This window comes from Ovis canadensis, chromosome 7, assembly GCF_042477335.2.
Source record: "Ovis canadensis isolate MfBH-ARS-UI-01 breed Bighorn chromosome 7, ARS-UI_OviCan_v2, whole genome shotgun sequence".
Lineage (NCBI taxonomy): Eukaryota > Metazoa > Chordata > Mammalia > Artiodactyla > Bovidae > Ovis > Ovis canadensis.
Window position 1 is genome coordinate 96,235,414 of NC_091251.1, and position 19,085 is coordinate 96,254,498.

General features: G+C 52.9%; 1 protein-coding gene across 4 annotated transcripts in view; it reads right to left on the reverse strand.

The window, feature by feature from the left end:
* Positions 1–19,085, reverse strand: part of LTBP2 (latent transforming growth factor beta binding protein 2) — a 111,109-nt gene that overhangs the window by 71,532 nt on the left and 20,492 nt on the right. For all 4 annotated transcript variants that reach the window (XM_069597067.1, XM_069597065.1, XM_069597066.1 and 1 more), the window contains exon 3: positions 15,606–15,852. In XM_069597067.1, coding sequence (XP_069453168.1) covers positions 15,606–15,852 — 247 coding nt within the window. The remainder of the gene's footprint in view (positions 1–15,605; positions 15,853–19,085) is intronic.

The following is a 19,085-nucleotide window of genomic DNA, read 5'->3' on the forward strand; positions in this document are numbered from 1 at the left end:
TGGCCAAGAGTACTCTCCTCCCCCACCCCTACCTCCCAGGGCATTTGCGGTTTCCCCCAGGGGTGGCAGGGGTGAGGTGGTGAAGTTTTGGAGCCACAGAACTCCACACACACCCACCTGGGTCAAGTAACTGCTGTGCTTATGGCGTCCCAGGCATGGAACAAACATCACCTGAGAAAGGTCCCCAGAGCCCTGGGAGCGGGGCTCACTCCCCAGCACCTGTGGAGCACATGCGCTGTGGAGGCAGTAAGTCGCTGGCCCCCAGCTCATGGGTCTCACGGGTGACGAAACCCAGGATCCAAACCAGGCCTACTGGACTCCAAAGCTCATCACGCTCCTCCCTCCCCTGCACCTCCACCCTCACCACAAGCTGGCATTGTATGAATTCCAAAGAAGTGCAAGAAAAAAGGAAGAGGCTGGGGAGGTAAAGAGGTGAAGGGAAAGAAAACATGAGTCAGGGCCTTTGGGCACAGATCAGAGGAGGAGGAGAGGCCTTTAGGCTGGGGAGGTTGAGCTTGGACCTCTTCCCAAAGCCTTGAGGAACTTGGTATATGGACCTCTCACCACCACCAAATTGGCCATGAGATACCCACCTCCTGAATCTGGAGCTCCCAGCATGTGGTCTCTGGGACCCATCTCTTCCTTCCACATATACCCACCCCCAACACACACACACACACACACACACACACACACAGAGCTTAGCTGGCCTGCCTAATTGGACAGCAAACATAGGCCTGCAACCTCAGATGAGTTTACCCACTTCTGGACCTGCCCAAACAGGCTTGCTGTAGACAGAGGCAGCCTGAGTCAAGGATATACTTCTCAGGGGCTGAACAAAGTCTTGGCAGCCTGCAACCAGCCTGCCCTACCAGGGTCTGGAACTCTACCCTGAGACCAGATTTCTAAAAGACCTGGGAAGAAGCCTTCGCTCATCCCAAACCTACCAACTGATTATGTGCGAGACATCTGCTTGAGGCACTTCATTTTAAAAATTTTACTAGGCTCTTTATGCTTGAGAGCTACTTAATTAGTGCAACCCTAGGTTATAAAAACTATCACTTTCTGTTTTACAGAAGAGAAAACTGAGGCACAGAGAGAGAAATGGTTTATTTGCCCACTCTCACCAACAGCAGGGAGGGCTGGGGTGGGGTCTCAAAGCCTGAGTGCTGGACCTTTGGTGGATGGCATTCCCCAACCTGCTGCTTACCCTTGACTATGACGGGAAACCTCAGGACCAGAGACACCTTCAAGTAGTGTGGGCAAATTCTCAAGAGTTTCCAGTTACTCCTGTTGCTATAAACAGAAGTCTCAGTAACCCCAAAGTGTGGGGACAAATAAGATGAGTGCCATTCATAGGACACTTAAAAGGTGCCAGATTCACTTATGCATATTAGTAACTCTTCCTGACAACTCTATTAGTGGTGGGCATCCCCATCTTACAGATGAGAAAACTGAGGCTTGTGAGATCAAATCACTTGTTCTGGACAGCATAACTGTTAAGTGGCAGAGCTAAGAGTCTAACCCAGACTTATCTAGCTATAAGGCATAAATTATGTCATGATTGCTCCCTCACACACTATTATTGCCTGCTGTATGGGCTCTGACCTTGACCCAAGGACCTCAGAAAAAGAAGGCAATGTGGAATCAGCCTGGTGCCCAACAGTGTGGCTTGCCTGGGGTCTCAAGAGGATGCCCCCAGCCCTCAGAGGACCAGATACCCTCCAGAGGCCTCTGAAGCAACCCCCACCCATTGCTGGCTGGGTGCACCCTTGGGTGAACAGGTCAGGTAGCAGTGAGGGGTTGAGGCTCCAGGAGGAAACTGCGGTGAGGGCGACCAACTGGAAGCAGGAATATGGTAGCTCCAGAGGTTTTGATTTGCAATTTTCATTTTGCCAGGAATGGGGATTTTTTTTTTTTCAAAAAGCACTGGACTTCCTTGAATTTTAGACCTTTCACAAATATTTTTTTAGGACAAAAAAGAAGAAAAAAAACCCCACAAAATGCCTGTCACAGCTACTCACTTCCACAATGAATCACGGACACAAAACCACAGCTATGTGGCTAACAAAGAAACTATGTGTTTTCACATCTCGTTATTGGAAATCATTTAGCAATCTTCACTATGTCATCTGCAGACAGACAGACGGATGCACAGACACACCCCTCTGAGTCCTAAGTCTCCAGTCGTACAACCACGGTCATCGGATGACTTTGCATTTCACCCATTTTCCCTTTCTAATCCTTTTCTGGGAAATTGCCCTCCAAGGCTTAAATCTTCCTCCTTAGCTGCTCTCCAGAGGTGGGGTGTGGTGTGTGTGTGTGTGTGTGTGTATGCATGCGCACGCACGTGTGTGCATGCCAGTGATTGGAGGGGGAAGGCTAAGACACCGATTCAGTTAATTCCACAAGTGGAAACAAGTATACATTTTCAGAGTCCCTTTTTTATTGCTGTTATCGTAATAGCGCTGTACTTTGGTAAAGTGATTTCCACCTGGGTAGCTTACAGTGCCTTTTCTGACAGTGGCAAATTAATTAACTGATGGCAGATTTACAGATTGCATAACTGGAAAAACTACTGGACCCATAAATCAGAAACTTCCTCTGCGTCCCGGACAAGAGGTGAAATCTGATATATATTTAAAAACTTGAGCTCAAAAGGAGAATTCACAGAGCCTGAAAAATCTCCATTATGATTTTTGAGGCATGTTCTCTCTGTACAGCTTTCCACCCACTCCGCGTCTCTCCCTTTCTCTCTCTCTCTCTCTCTCACACACACACACCCACATCAGAGGGCAACGTTCTCTGAGCAGCCACAGTTCCGTACAAAGCAACCGGATGGGAAGGACATTCCCCTGGGGCATGTGAAAAACAGCACTGACTTGTCTTCCAGTTCCCTTCTGGCTTCATCCCTCCCTAACCTTTCCTTTCAAACAAAAATCCTAGAGGACTTTGGTCCGTTAAATGCTATGAGTACAGCCACAAGCTTGAAATGTTTGTTGTTACTACTTTTTTAAGACAGATGCTGGAAACTGCATATATTAAAACGTTTTAATGGCCCCAACAATCTCCTCCAGGCTCTCTCGCCAGCTTTCTGGAATTTTCTGAAAAAAACACAAAATGCCTCGCCAAGCCCAGTCCTCAGCAGCTCCCACACCAAGCTGGCTGCTCTGTGCTTGCCTGAGTTCACCTGCTCTTGAGTTATTTAGCAAAATGGCCATGAGCACGAGATCCAGTCTTGATCAGAGTGGGGCTGGAGTGCCCCTTCCTGTCAGTTCTTCCTTGTGGAGTAACCTTCTCATAGGATCATTGTGAGCATGGGCTAAGGGGCTGGGTGTCTCCCACTTGCCCCTGCGGACTTCTCTCCACCCCACTCTGGGCTGTAGGAGGCTCCTCCTATGGGAGGCTCCTATAGGCGGACTCTGTCTTCCAGTCTTGCTCATGGGACCCCAGCAAGAAGGCAGAGGGAGTGGAGGTACTGACCCTCTAGTTCCCTCCTGATGGGCCACTGTGGGTGGGGGCTGCGGGGTGGGGGCTCTATTCCTCTGCCAGAGGCCTGTTGTGGTCCTCACCTGTGGCTACTCAGTGACCTCTGACCCCTTGCCCCTTAGACCTGCAGGGCTCAGGGCTTCCCTATACTTTGCTTCCCTTGTTGTTTCCTCTGACCTGTTCCTGCCTTTGCAAATAGACCCTTTATCAAACTGCCCCCTTGGAGTGTGCCATCTGTTTCCTGCTGGAACCCTGACTGTTACAGACGAGTCTCAGCTCTCATGTATTGAGCAGTTAGTTACTGACTCAGCACTTTATCCACTTCGACTCATGGAGGCGAAGAGATTCGCACAACATCAAACGGCTAGTGAGCAACAGAATCAGATGACATGAGGTCTGACTCAGGACCCGTGCTCTTAACCTCTGTGCCGTATGGGTATTAATTGAAGTGGTGCTTGTAGAGTGCTTTGCATGGTAGGGCTGGCTGACTCAATAAGGCTCCGTCAATGGTAGGTTAAAATAGCAACCATGCCACGCTCAGAAAACCCACAGTCCTAAATTCTACTCCAGCATAACACTAGCCCAACCCTAACCACAGAATGAAGGTTGAAACCGCATTCTAATACCACACAAAAGACTTACTCTGATCCAACCTAACCACCACCCCATCATGAGCTAGAACGTCACCTTGACCACAACCTTCCTGTTAATTTCCTCCTTGGGGCCTTTCCTCCTTGGGGCGTATCCTCCTCAGTGGGTCATTGTGAGGATTGGTTAAGGTGCTGGAGATCTTGCCCCTGGGGACCACTCTCCACCCCACTCAACTGGAACCCTAACATTCCTCACTGTACCCACAAAGCTAGACACCCACTCAGGGTGAGGCTAGGATGAGGGCTGTGGGGAGCACTGGGGAGCCTCCCTGCCTCTCTGTGCCTGGGAGCTCGCCTGAGACGGGTGCACCTCGCACCCCATCCAGCTGTACTCCCCTCGCTGGGCTCAACAAAAACATTTGTGCAGCATCCACCTCCCGCATGTCACTGAGCTGGTGACTTTGGTGTGGCGAGAACCCGGAGAGGCAGGTAGCTCACCTACACAGTGCCTGGAGCAGAGCAGGGGCCAGTAGATCCTGTTGGTGGTGATGATGAAAGGAGAATTAGAGGAGGAAGGTGCTTTCTCCATCACTTGCTGCAGGCTCTGGGGCAAATAGGCGGTAGACAGCTCCTATCTCAGAGATCTGCAGAGAGCTGGGGCCAGGGCTGGGCCAGGAGGGAGACCCTTTCTGGAACCCAACCTAGGGAAGGTCCTGATAATCCTCGACTCTGGGATAATCCTAGAAAAGGGGGTCAGGCAGCCTTCATCAGAGATTTCGGGGCCCCCTTATGTCAGATGTCCGCCTTCAAGCTTCAGTATGAGAGGGAGGAAGAGAAGTGTGCAGGAAGCAGAAACCATTTTCCTTTAATCCACCCACTTGCTCTGGGTGGGAATGAAGAGGTATTAGAAGGCCCCGGGCCACCTTCTTCATTGAGCACTCAGAGGCTGGAGCCTGGCCTCTTCATCGACCCATAAGTGTCTGCCCTGGGCCCAGCCTGATGGAAGGAACAGGCGTGCAGGCTCTGCTGCTTGGAGAGAAGGCACACCGCCCACCCCCCCCCGCGACCTCTGTCGGACCCCCTGGGCCTAGAGCGAAAGCCTTGCAAGACTGTCCACCTGGAGCCCGTGTCCTTTTGTTTTCACGCATAGGTACCCTAAGGCCAGCCATGGACCTCAACTCTGTAGCCCTCGGGTATTTGTGTGGGTTGGGGAGGTGCATATCTGGACCCCACAAAGTCTAAAGGTCCACCTCCCTTTTGGAGAGGTATAGGAGGGGCCTTGGCAGCCAAACCCAGCTGGAGAGGACTGCCTTGAAGCAACACTCTTTATGGGGGAAATGGGAGTCACTTTCCTCCTGGGAAGAAGCCAGGTCCTGGGTCACCACATACAGCTGCACAGGCTGTGCACTGCACAATTCTTGGAGTTCCTGTCATAGAGACTATGATGTGACAGACATCTGGGGTGTGACTAGGGGCTGGAAGATCCAGCACACACAGCCTGGCCCCCTCCTCTCTGCGGTGGAAACAGAGCACTTCAGACCCACCCCGTTACTCCAGGCAGTTTCTGCCTGGCAGGGATAGGTGGGGCTGGCAGGGGTTGAGTGCCAAAGGACTGTGCAGAAACCTTAATGTGGCCCATGTTTCCAGAACCCTCTGCAAACAGCAGGGGGGGCGGGGCGGAGCGGACAGGGAGGTGAAGGAAGCTTTCAGCTGAGACACAGGTCTCTTCTACTTTCTTCAAAAAGCAGCAGCAGGGCTTCTGTGACTTCAGACTTGGGAAAATAAAACCCTTTCCATTTGTTCTGGCTGGAGGCCCACGAGTGAGCGTCTCCCACAGACTCCCCTCTGAGCACCCCCTCTTCCAAACCTGCAGCCCCAGGGAAGAGTATTCATGGGAATCTTCTAAGGCCTAACAGATAGAAGGAACCGGGAGGAGACCCTTTTACAGCTGCCGCAGCACCCACCAGACTCCTGGCACTCCTAAGGGTCTGCTAAGCCCTACTCTGTCTGCGCTCCAGCCACCCTTAGGAGAGAAACATTGCTCTCCGTTTGCCTGGCTCCAGACCCCCAAGGCCAAGGGGCACAGGGTGAGCAGGTACCACCTGCTGGGAGGACTGAGAGAGCCCCTTTCTGATCAACAACGTGCCGGAGGATGGGCTGAGGGTCAACTCAGAAGGGAAGAGACCTGAGACCAACTTTCTTGGCTCCAGGCAGCAGCAGAAGATACATGGTGATAGAGATGTTCATTCAGTAGATATTATTTGTTTGTTGAGTGCTTATTGTATGCCAGGTACCGTTCCAGGAGCTGGGGGTATGCCACTGAACAAAACAGCTCGCACTATACTTGGGGAAAAACAGACAATACACAATAAACATAACAAGTAAATTATATGTTCTGTTAGAAAGTGGAAAATGGAAAGTAATGTGGAAATTAAAAAGTGAACCACATGAGGGGACGCTCACGTTGGGGGGTTACAATATTAAATAGTAAGGAAATAGGAGATATCTTCCTTCTGGGAAAGAGCTAGGCTCAGGGTCACCATACACAGTGGCACAGGTTGTGCCCTGCACAACTGTGGGGTAGCTGGCACAGAGGCCATAATGTGAAGCACATCCCCAAGTGCTGTGGCCAGTGGCTTCGGCTAATTTTAAAAAGTTAAAACTTTACAAAGGTAGTCAGGGAGGCCTGCTTCTGAATGCGACTCAGGCATGTATAGGAAGCATAAGGAAATAACCCAGCCTGCTGCTAGGACTGCTAAATAACAGCAGTAATCAGTAAATTTGCAAGGCACATTACAGTTCACAAATCCATCTTTCACCCACATTATTTTAGTTAATCTTCGCAACCTTCCAGAAAGGAAAGAAAGATCCCTCCCACTTTACAAGTAGAGACATTGAGGCTCAGTGAAGTTAAGTGGGTTGCCCAAGGTCCGAGACTAGTTAGAGGCTTAGCTTGGAAGTCAAATTGCATACTCTGCTTCTAAATCTTTTCAAAATAGTATAGTCATGATCCTAAGGGTTGGGGAATTCCAGAAAATCCCTAGGGGGCAAGCTTGGGGCTCAGAGTTATAAAAACAAATCAGAAAAAAAAAAACCACTAAAAAAAGAAAGAAAAGAAAAGGAAGGAAGGAGTTCAACCCCCGGAGGTTCTGAAAACTTGACTCACTCAGGATTGCAGGGCTGAGTCAACAGAGCAGAGAGGCGCCTCTTGATGGCCCTGAGGGAGCAGGTGATGCAGGATAAAAGATGCAGGCTGATTAAACCCGCTGCAGCCTTGCCAAGGAGGACTGGAGGGTTCCTGTCAGGGAGAGCTAAGATCTGCCCTTAGCAGATGCAAGGCAACGTGTATCCTTGTCACCACCATGAGAGTGGGTAAAGGAGGAATAAGCACATTTCACTATAGGGGATAGAAAATGGCCAAGCTGTTGGCCAGAGTCTGACACCACCAGCTCTTGACCTCAAAGAAAATCCATTTGTTGCTTCTCATTTACAAATATGGAAACTGAGGCTTGGGGAGGACGAAGGGCTTTTCCAAGGTTTCCTAGCATGAGTCCATTTCTCATCAGGTCCTAGGTGTATCAGAGACTAATCTTGGGTCCAGGGGACTGGAATGGAAAGGAGAGAGGACCAACAGGAGATCGTGTTGCCCGCAGGAGGGAGCAGAAGTACGTAGCGGGATGCTGGAGCCCATAGAGGCAGAAGGCAGTAGGAAGGAGGCGGCTTCAGCTGGAGCCAGGCTCAGAGGACCCTGGCAAGCCTTCCGCCTGGCCCAGAGGCAAGATCTCCTGGGGGACAGGCCCGCTCCCTAGCTGTCAATCTTTGTCCTGCCTCAGTTTCCCCTCCTGTAAGCCCAGATTGTGGGTTGGAGGAAAAACTCCTTCTGGCAAATGGGGTATCTCACTGATTTGTCATAAACATGGGAAGTAGGCAAGTATGCTAAGAGATTTTTTCTGGACATCCCACTAATCACTCTCTGTGCATTATTTCAAGGAATTCTCACAGCCACCCCAAGAGATGGGCGTCACTGTTCCCACTTCGAAGAACTTGAGTTGCAGTGAGGTAAAGCAACTTGCATGACTAGTTTTCGAGGACACTAGGGTTTAAATGCTGCCGGACCCCAAAGCCCAGTGCTTTCCCAGCACAGACACAGCGGGGTTGCCTCCTTGTACCTGCTGCCCTGTTCCCAGGGACCTGGTTTGATTCCCAGTCATTGATCTCCTGGGCAAATGCCTTGTTATTCTGTTAGGAAGGATGCCTGGGTCCCCGCTGCAGTGGCTGGGACCACCCCTTGGGGCAGAGTCCCTACAGCCCCTGCAGGAGGCCTGGGGGCGAGGGGAGGCAGCACCTCCTACAGGAAGTCTGCAGGCTTGCTCTCAGCCAAAGCAGGTTAAAGATCACACATCAGGAAGTCCCTGGGGGGCCAGAGTGGAGACATGGGGTTAAAGGATGCCAGGGGTCCTCCTGAGGAGGTGAATTCTACACCTGCCCACCCTGCAGGCACACACAGCCACACGTGCCCAGTGGCACAGCCAGGCCTGAGTCAGGAGCTGCCCCAATGGCCCTGCCCTTCCTCCTTATCCCCACAGACAAGAGCCTTAAGAGGCCCAGCATACCCCTCGAGCCTGGTTAGCAAAATGGGGACTTTGGGAACCCACCGCAGGGTTTGTGAGAAGTAAAGATGATGGGGAGAGAGTCGAGCTGCCCTCAGCCCTGCTGGCTCCACTCCGTTCTAAGCCAGTCGTGTTCAAGGTGCTGGAGACACATTGCAGAGAAAAGAGATAAAACCTCCGTCCTCCTGGGCCTGACATTTTACTGAGGTAAGAAAAAGAATAGTTGGGAAGGGGGTAGGGAGTGTTTGGGGGTGTGCAGTTTCAAATCAGAGGAGAAACAGAGACTCAGACAAAGAGAATGAACGTATGGACACCAAGAGGGGAAGGGGGACTGGGATGAACTGGGAGATTGGGAATGACAGCTACACACTGTTGCCGTTTATTTGCTAAGTCGTGTCCGACTCTTTTGTGCCCCCATGGACTGCAGCCTGCCAGGCTCCTCTGTCCATGGGCTTCTCTAGGCAAGGGTACTAGAGTGGTTTGCCATGCCCTCCTCCAGGGGATCTTTCTGACTCAGGGATCAAACCGGGTCTCCTGCATTGCAGGCAAATTCTTTACCGCTGAGCCACCAGGGAAGCCCCATATATATACTACTATGTATAAAATCCACAGAAGGAAATGGCAACCCACTCCAGTGTTCTTGCCTGGAGAATCCCAGGGACAGGGGAGCCTGGTGGGCTGCGGTCTAAGGGGTCGCACAGAGTCGGACACGACCGAAGCAACTTAGCAGCAGCAGCAGCAGCATGAAATTCTTAACTAATGAGAACCTGCTGCTCAGGGAACTCTACTCAGTGCTCTGTGGTGACCTAAATGGGAAGGAAATCCAAAAAAGAGGGGATATATGTATACATATAGCTGATTCTGACCCCTGAAACCTTTTGATAGAGGATGCGGTGGTTGGATGGCATCATCAACTCAATGGACGTGAACCTGGGCAAACTCCGGGAGATGGTGAGGGACAGGGAGGCCTGGAGAGTTACAGTCCTTTGGGTCACAAAGAGTTAGACATGATTTGGTGACAGAACGACAACAATAGCTGATTCATTCTGATGTACAGTAGACACCAACACAGCATTGTAAAGCAACTGCACTCCAAGAAAAAAAATTTTTAAGTAAAATAAAATCAGGTAAACATGGCCAAGAGTCCCACTGAGAAGGGAAGACTTGGAGTAGAAAGGAAGTGAGCCCTGTGCGTATGTGACTGGGAAGAGGTTTGATGTAGGTTGAATTGGGTGCTCCTCTGGCCCCGCGAAAGGTATGTTGGGGTCCTAACTGCCAACCTGTGAATATAACTTTATTTGGCTATGGGGGGGGAGTGGTTCCAGATGTCATTAGTTAGGGTTAGATGAGATTCTACTGGATTATGGTGGACCCTAAATCCAGTGACTGGTATTCTTATAAGAATCCCCACCCCCCAACACACACATACAAAATACAGCACATATTTTGAGAGGCAGAGACTAGGGTGATGCAACTACAAGCCGAGGGGCTCGTAGGACTGCAGGGAGCCGTCAGCTGCTGGGGGAGAGCGTGGGACAGATTGTCCTGAGTTTCTAGAAGGAACAACCCTACCAACACTTTAATTTTGGGCTCTTCCCTCCTGAACTGTGAGAGAATACATTTCTGTTGTTTTAAGCCATTCTGTTTGTGGTCCTTATGGCAGCCCTAGGAAAGGAACATGGTGTTCCAGGGAGGGGGGACAGCAAGTGCAAAGGCCCTGAGGTGGGAGCATCTCTGGCATATTGCAGGGAAAACCCACTGCCCGTGTGGCAGAAGCAGAGTAAGTGAGTGGTAAGAGCTGATGCTGGAGATGTTTGGGGGCCAGATCACTCACGTAGGGCCGCCCTTGTGGCAAGCCCTTGATAAGAGGAGCTGTGACACTGCAGGTGGAGGGTCCCAGCTGGAACGGGCTGCAGCGTGTGGGTGTGGCTAGCCCCCATGGTCTCTGTCCCCTCGTGTTATGCCTTTGAATACATTACATGAAATGGCAAAAGGAAATCGAGTTTGCAGGTGGAATTACAATTGCTAATTAGCTGACCTTAAAATAGGAGGGGGGTGTCTGGCTTATCCAAGGGGGCCCATGTAATCATATATGCCCTTAAAAGTGGTAGAAGAAGGCAGAGGCGTCAGTGAGAGATTCAGCTGGAGAGGGAGGCAGAGGGGAAGAGTTAAAACATGAAGCATTCACCCGCTGTTGCTGGCTTTGAAGATAGGAAGGTGGCAACAAGCCAAGGAATGTGGGCGGCTTCTAGATGTGATGGCCCTCAAGTGACAACCAGCAAGGAAGTGAGGACCTTAGTCCTACAACTGCAAGGAAGTGAACTGTGCCAACAAACAACCTGAGTGAGCAAGAAAACAGATTCCCTCCGCACCCGGCCCCCCGCCCCGGAGCCTGTGGGAACTCAGCCCTGCCGACCCCTTGCCATTAGTCTGGTGAGCCCCATGTCAGATGGCTGACCTATAGAACTGAAGGATCACACATGCAGCATTGTTTTAAACATCTAACTTTGCAGGGTGTGCAAAGAGGAGGAGAGGGAGAGATGGGCAGGAACAGTGGAAAGAAGCCTGCCTTCTCAGGGAACAGTCTACTGAGAGCCATCACCATGGGGCTCAGAGCTCCCCAGACATTTCTCCCCTGGTCCCTCCCATCCTACTCAACACTGTCCCCCAGGTCCCTTGTTGCTCCAGTGCTGACCAAGCCCACTGAGGATGTCCCCAGGGCCCTGCCTCTAGGTCGTCAGGCCAGACCAAGAAGCAACCCCCGTGGGGGTCCCTCCCATTCTGAGGCTATGATGCCTCCCCTCCCCACTCCCCCATAGGGCTGGTGAGAATGGTCCTGGTGGAGAAGCCAAGCCAGCCAGAAACCACTATTGATGCCACTGCTGGATCACACCACCCCTGAGGCTGGGGCTGGGCTCTGGTTTCTCCCTAGAGCAGGTCTGCACGTGCACATACACAAGGCATCCCAGTTGTTGGCCTGCTTTTTGCCACTCAAGTCCCCATAGAAAAGAGAACTTGTCCACTGATGGTTAACACATACTGAACACTAACCCGTGTCTTATTAGTGCTCATACTAGGCACCGTACTAAATGCTCTACTCACATGGTCTCATTTCCTCCCCTTCGCAATCCTATTAGGAGGAGATATTGACTCAGAGAGGTTGGGATATTTGTCTGATGTCACACAAAGTGTTAGTCACTCAGTCATGTCTGACTCTTTGTGAGCCCACGGTCTGTCCGTGGGGATTCTCCAGGCAAGAATACTGGAGTGAGCTGCTGTGTCTGTCTCCAGGGGATCTTCCCAACCCAGGGATCAAACCCTGGTCTCCTGCATTGCAGGCAGATCCTTTACCATCTGAGCTACCAGGGCTTCCCAGGTGGCTCAGTGGGTAAAAAACCTGCCTGCAGTGTAGGAAATGCTGGAGATATAGGTTTGATCCCTGGGTGGGGAAGATCCCCTGGAGAAGGGCATGGCAACTCACTCTAGCATTCTTGCCTGGAGAATCCCATGGACAGAGGAGCCTGGCAGGCTACAGCCCATAGGTCGCAAAGAGTTGGACACAACGGAGTGACTGAGCACAGGAGATGTCACACAGCTAGCTGGTAAATCCAGAACTGGACTCCAGGAGTCTCTGAATCCAAAGTACAGTCTTAGACCCTCACGCATCAAGGTGGGAGGGGGTCCATGGACCAACAGCATTAGCATTACTTGAGATCATAATAGAGAGGCTGACCCAGACCTGCCAAATCAGAGGCTGCATGATAACAAGTTAGCATGAGTCACATGCCACTGCAGGCTGAGAAGCACAGGTGTGAAGCACTGTTTTACAGGCCTGCTCGTCCTAGGTTGTCATAACCACCTCCTTCCCCAAGTCTCATGAGGCTCTTTCCCAGCTGCCTGGCTTCTGCTCCCCAGGTGGGGCAGGCTCTCTGCCCAGCCTGAGGAAGAAGTCTGAACCTGAGTCTCAGAGGGAGACTCCGGGCCTCTGCAGCCAGCCCAGGCTGCAGCTGGACAACATCAGTCCACGTCTGGCTCTCGTAGGGCATGCTGCCTGCTGCCTGAGGCTCTCCTATGCGCCCCCCACCACCCCCCCCCTCGCATCTTCCTTCTGAGACACGAGTCTCTTGGCCTCTGTCTATTGCTCTCCTGAAGGTAGCCTCTGGCCGTCACCAGCCCCTGGAGTGTCTCCCCTCCCTGCTCATTTTGCATCCCGCCCTCCTAGAGTGCCCACTGCATTTATGTCACTACCTTTATCTGGACACCAAAGGCCTGTCCAAGTTGCCATCAGGAGAGAGGCCAGAGGCTGCTTGGGAAAGCTGGCCAGGCTCACAGGAAATGTCTGACACCACCAGGCAAGCGGGACTTGGCCTCCCAAAGCAAAACACAGCTGGGCCGACAGCGGGCTGCTCGGACTTTCCCAGATTTCATGGCACTGAGGCGCCAGGGCAGAGAGAGAGAGACCGTGCTGGCCTGGAGGCTGTAGCTCATTAAAAACATCACAGTAGTCCCTGGCCAGGGAGCCTGTGAAGCTCAGAAAGGACAGCCCTGCTGTGGGGCCGGAGACCTCACCCCAGGCCTTCATCCTCCACTGCCTCCTGCTCACGGGGGACCCTCCCCAGGGACCAAAGCCTCAAAGAGTTCATCCTCCTTCCCTCCCAGCCTCCTCCTCTCCCCAGCATCGCTCCTCATCTGTGTTCTCCTTCAGCTTGTGTTGACTACAGAGTGCCGGGGGCGATGTGAGGCACCATGGACAAGTCCATGAAAGAGAACACGGTGGTCTCTGCCCTCGGGGAGCTCCTGGTTCAGGGAGCAAATGAACTGACCATCCTGAGGCCAAGTAAGAAGTGCAGCACCCAGGAGGCGTGGCCCCCTCCCCACGGCAGCGGGGGCGGGGATACCCTTGGTTCCTGGGCAAGGTGAGGGCTCAGGGCCAAGTGGGCCCTTTGTGAGGTCACTCTTAGTTGGGACCAAGCGACAGAAAGCCACGCAGATGGAGCGATTTCTGCAAGGCGGCATTGTGGGGACATCCAGCCTGAGACAGGCACTGACTTCCAGGGCTCAGGCCGCACAGGCTGATCGCAGACACTAGGCACAGACTCCAGGGACGTGGGTCAAGCATGTGCTGCAGGAGGTCAGAACTGGGTGGACACAATGGAGGGGGTGCTTTCTGGAGGAAGTGGGACTGGGCTTTGAAAAAGAGGAGCTGGAGAGACTGGGAAGATGGGACAGGGGATGTCAAACAGTTCCAACTCAAGGGTCCAATGGGACAGCATGACCTGCCAAGCAAGCACCAACACGTGGATAAATGCACTATAACATGAACAAATCCCACAAGCCAAAAGAAGCTTCGGGGAGAGGGGCAGGGGGAAGCCCGGCTAGACGGATTCTGCTTCCACCCTGCTTCCAGGACCAGCCCTGGAGCTGCCACCCCTGGGGCTCCTCCAAGTGCTTTCGCACCAGGCCCGCCCATCTTGGACCCAGAGCTGGGACCCATTAGAACAAGGTTCAGGCCCTGTCCAGCTGGTCACAGCCAGTCCCAGGCGGTTCGCTGTGCCCCTCCCTTGTCCACCTGGCCCTTAGCTCTGCCTCTCTCTCTGCTCTGGCATCCCAAGGCCTTGGCCAAAGAGTTTGGCTGTTCTGGTTTTGACTTTGATGCTCTCTAGACCTTGACCCAAGTTTACCCTTCTGCTTTTTTCTGCTCCTGCTGCCCTCGAAAACCACCTGCTCGCTTGGGTGGCGAAACACCCCTACCAAGACCCTGATCTGTCCCCGGTCTCCCCCTTCAGAATGGCTGGACAACTTCAAGCTCCTTTCGTTTTTCTCCTGAGCTTTCCCTCTGGGGACTTGGCCTCAAGGTCAGCCTCCTCCTGCTGGTTCTGTCAGCTTCCTCCGAGAGGGCAAATCCTTTTTTTCCCTGATTTCAGCAAGACAAGGTTCACACATTTCAGAAAGAACTTCTAAGTAGGAAGCAAATGGAAAAACTAACCTGAAAACCAAAAAGAAAACACAGCCCCGAGAATGGACCAGTTTACCGAAGTTCAGACTTCCTGTCCTGAGCTAGGAAATGTCTGGCCAGGTTGGCTGGCAAGTAGGCCAGGGACTTCTGCCCGAGAACACCCCCTTCCCACTTCTTAGCCTTCTGCCTTCCCCTACATGTTCCTTCAGGCTGCTCCAAGGAGACAGGCTGCTAGCACCGGTGGTAAGAGAGCTGAAGTGGCTTTTTAAAAACTTTTTCTTCTTATTTTTTTTTATTTGGCAGCACAGCATATGGCATCTTAGTTTCCCAACCAGGGATTGAACTCGTGGCCCCCTGCAGTCAAGCAGAGTCTTAACCACTGGACCACCAGGGAAGTCCTGGAAGGGTTTCTTTTTGCTGGCAGAGGAGTCCTTCTCGCATCGCACGGACCACAGGTAAAAAAGAAGGAAGTGGAGGAGAAACATTTATAGACTTTACTCTGTGCCAGGCACCCTTCTAAACACTTTCTTCTTATTAACGAACTTAATCCTTACAGTTCCATGGTTATCATCATTGTCGTTGTCCCCACCTTACTGATGAGGAATCAGAGAGGTAAGTAACTTGCCCAAGGTCACCCACCTAGGAAGTGGCAACCAGGATTTGAAAGCAGAGAGCCTGGGTCCAGGCATATGCCCTCCTTGTCTTTCTCCCAGGACCTGGAAGGTAGCAGCTCCCCTCCCACCTCCACCATGCAGTCCAGTCTGCCAGAGCCTGTGCCAACCCCAAAACCTGCAGACCTGTTTGTCACCCCTCTGGTGGGGCTGGGGGAGGGGAGGAGAGTCCCTCCGGCCTTCTCCACCAAGGTCTTCACCAAATAGGCTGAAGGCAGAAGCCCCCCAAGAGAGGCTGCACACCCCCCTCCCCCAAAGAAGGGAGGGCCCACTGAGGAAGGGGACTTACCTGGCCCGCTGCAGCTGTGGCGCTGGGGGCCGCGCTCTGGCCGTGGTGCTTTCTCTGGCCACACTGCTCCTGCGCAGGCTGGGGGGTCCCTCGGCCGAGCGTCGGGGTGCTGGCCTGGAGTTCTGGGGGTCGAATTCCTCCTCCGGAATGACCTCTTCGCAGCGGGCTCCGCGGAAGCCTGAGCGGCACACGCAGAGCTGGGGCCGGCTGCAGGAGCCCCGGTTCTGGCAGGGTGGCTGGCACACGGCTGCAGAGACAGGCAGAGGGTGAGGGCCACCCGGCTGTGTTCAGACCGCCTGTCAAAGACTGCGTGACCAGCTGCACCCCCGACAGCATGTTCTACACATGCGTAGTGCTCCCTGTGTGGGGTCTGTCCAGCTGGGGACTGGCCTGCGGGCATGGTTTCCTCGTCTCTTCTCTCGGCCTCTGTGTGTGCTGTGTCCCCTCCGTGGGGCTCTCTCCCGTTCCTCTCCACTAAGTCCTGCTGTTCCCTCAAGGCCCCCCTGCCCCCCATCCCAGATGACCTGCCTCCAGGTACTGCTCCCTCCTCTGAACCACGGTGCACAGCACTCATGCCCGATGGGCCACTGTCAGTCTGTCCGTCTGGGCTCATGCTCAGCTATGTCCAGCTCTTTGCGACCCTTTGGGCAGTAGCCTGTCAGGGTTGCCATTTCCTCCTCCAAGGGATCTTCCCCGCCCAGGGATCGAGCCGCATCTCCTGTGTCTCCTGCAGTGCAGGCGAATTCTTTACCCACTGAACCATCAGGGAAGCCCTGCCCACCATGTGTGATAGATTCTTTATGGACGTGTCTCAACTCCAGTTGGAGGAGGAAATAGCAACCCACTCCAGTGTTCTTGCCTGGAGAACCCCAGGGACGGGGAAGCCTAGTGGGCTGCCATCTATGGGGTCGCACAGAGTCGGACACGATTGAAGTGACTTAGCAGGAGCAGCAGCAAATCCCTAAATAATATGACCAGCACTCCCAGGTGCAGTGACTGTCCCTTACACCTCTTTTCCTCCTTAACTCCTAGCATATGTTTCATTACAACACAGTTGATATTATTTTTATTACAGTGTGTGTGCATGCTCAGTCGGTTCAGTCATATCTGACTCTCTTTGAGCCCATGGACTGTAGTCCCCCATGCTCCTTTGTCCATGAGACTCTACAGGCAAGAGTGGGTTGCTGTACCCTCCTCCAGGGAATCTCCCCAAGCCAGGGATCGAACCCATAGTTCCTGCATCTCCTTCATTGCAGGCAGATTCTTTACTCCCTGAGCCACCTGGGAAGCTCTTTAATTACGGCAGCTACTTGGGGTCACACAGAGTCAGACACGACTGAAGCGACTTAGCAGCAGCAGCAGCAGCAGTATCTATTCAATGCTTACAACATGCCAGGCACTGTGCTTTGCATACACTGTCTCATCTGCTGCTGCTGCTGCTAAGTCGCTTCAGTCGTGCCCGACTCCGTGTGACCCCACAGACGACAGCCCACCAAGCTCCCCTGTCCCTGGGATTCTCCAGGCAAGAACACTGGAGTGGGTTGCCATTTCCTTCTCCAATGCATGAAAGTGAAAAGTGAAAGTGAAGTCACTCAGTCGTGTCCGACTCTGTGCAACCCCATGGACTGCAGCCCACCAGGCTCCTCCATCCATGGGATTTTCCAGGCAAGAGTACTGGAGTGGGTTGCCATTGCCTTCTCCAATACACTGTCTCATTTAAGCCTAAAACAATCCTATACAGCAAGTGGGATTGTGATTCTCATTTTACAAATAATGCCTCTGAAGCTCAGAGAGATTAAAAGACGTGCAGAGGTCACCCAGCCAGGCTGTATTGGATGGAGGAGCCAGGTGCGTTTGACTGAAAAGCCCAGGCTCCCTGCACCCCCACTGCCTCCCAGCAGGGCTGACCCACCTCTGAACCTTGGCCCTGAGCTGATGATGAAACAACAAAAGGGATTTGTTGGCCTTAAGTCAGCTACTGAATGCACCCTTGGGAGCCCTGCCCCGGGACACTGCATCCCAGGTCAGCTCTGGTGGTAGAGACCTCAGACCACCAGAGCCATCCCTCTCCAAAGCCCACACAGTCAGTCTGAGATAGAGGGAGGATGTTTACCAGTCTCATGCGTTCACTCAGTGAACATTCACCGAGCACTCGCTAGGTGTGAGGCCAGTGGTAAAGCGGCTCCCTCTCTCAGGGAGTGTCCTGTCTCATGTGGAAGCCAGGACATAGGGCATGTGATAAGTGTTGACCAGAGCCTCTAACCCAGTCTGAGGCAAGAAGTGAAAGTCAGGGAAGGCTTCCTGGAGGTGGTGACGCTGACCAGAGGCACAAAGGGTGAATAGACTGGGCATAGTGTAAGCCAAGGGCAGCTTGCCTACTCAGGAGCAAGTAAGGGAATATCAGGTCTCACTGCAGGATCCCAAGCATGAGCTAGATCCTAAGGCAAGAGCATTTTCCTCAGTGCCTGGGCATCTGTTCCTGGTAGGCCCCAGACCTCCAGGTAAGCACTCTGTGCGAGAGAATTGTAACCCTGAGCACTTCTCCAAACACAAACTGCCACCTTACCAGGATTTGGGCCTATCACCTGGCTGCCCCTCCACCTGCCCAAGTGGAGTGAGCCCCCACCTGACCACCCGCCAAGCCCTCATCACCACCACCACCAGAGACACAGGCTGCCTGGGGCCAAACCAGGGCCAGCGAACATTGCGGAAGCAGGTTTGCACAGGACGGGGGTCAGCCCTGGTTTATCTTGGGGCTCGAGTAGAAAGGGAGGGCTTGAGTGGTTTCCCATGTGGACCACAGACGCTACATTACTCCTAGCCCTTCAGATCCACCCACACCTCTCTGCTGGCCAAGCCTGGCAGGGGGGAGGGAAAGGTCACACAGCCCTTCCCAGTCTCCGGTTCCATTCCACCTCCACGTGGGTGGGTTTTGCCCTTAAGAGAGCCTTTCGAATCCAGTCTAGCTTCTGTCCTTCCCCTCCTGGGCTGCAAGGATGGCCCGTCCTTGACTTTAACAACAAGATCTTTCACTCTCTAAAAATCCACCACCCCACATCCTGCAGTTTGAGCCTGTGCTTCCCTGTGACTCACCTGTCCCTGGTTCTGCCTCATTCACCAATACATCCACAGACATGTAGTGAGCACCCTCTCTGGGTCAGATCGGGTGCCAGGGATACAAAGACAACGAGACTGCTCTCTGTGTAGAGGAAGCTCGGCCCCATGGTGGTCTCAAAACCACGGAAGCCCCTTGCCACCAGGCAGTTAGGTCTTCAGTGAGGACCAGGCTTGGCAAACCTTGGTTGGTGTGATGAACAAACAGCTCACGGTAAGTGGGTGGCTGGGGGAAACTATAAAACTGGCATGTATGTATGCATGGAATATTGTGGTCGATAAAAGTTCTAAAAGGCTTCCAAACCAGCCAGACGTGTTGGCAGAAAAAACCCATTTGGAAAGATAACCTTTCTGGACCAGTCATTT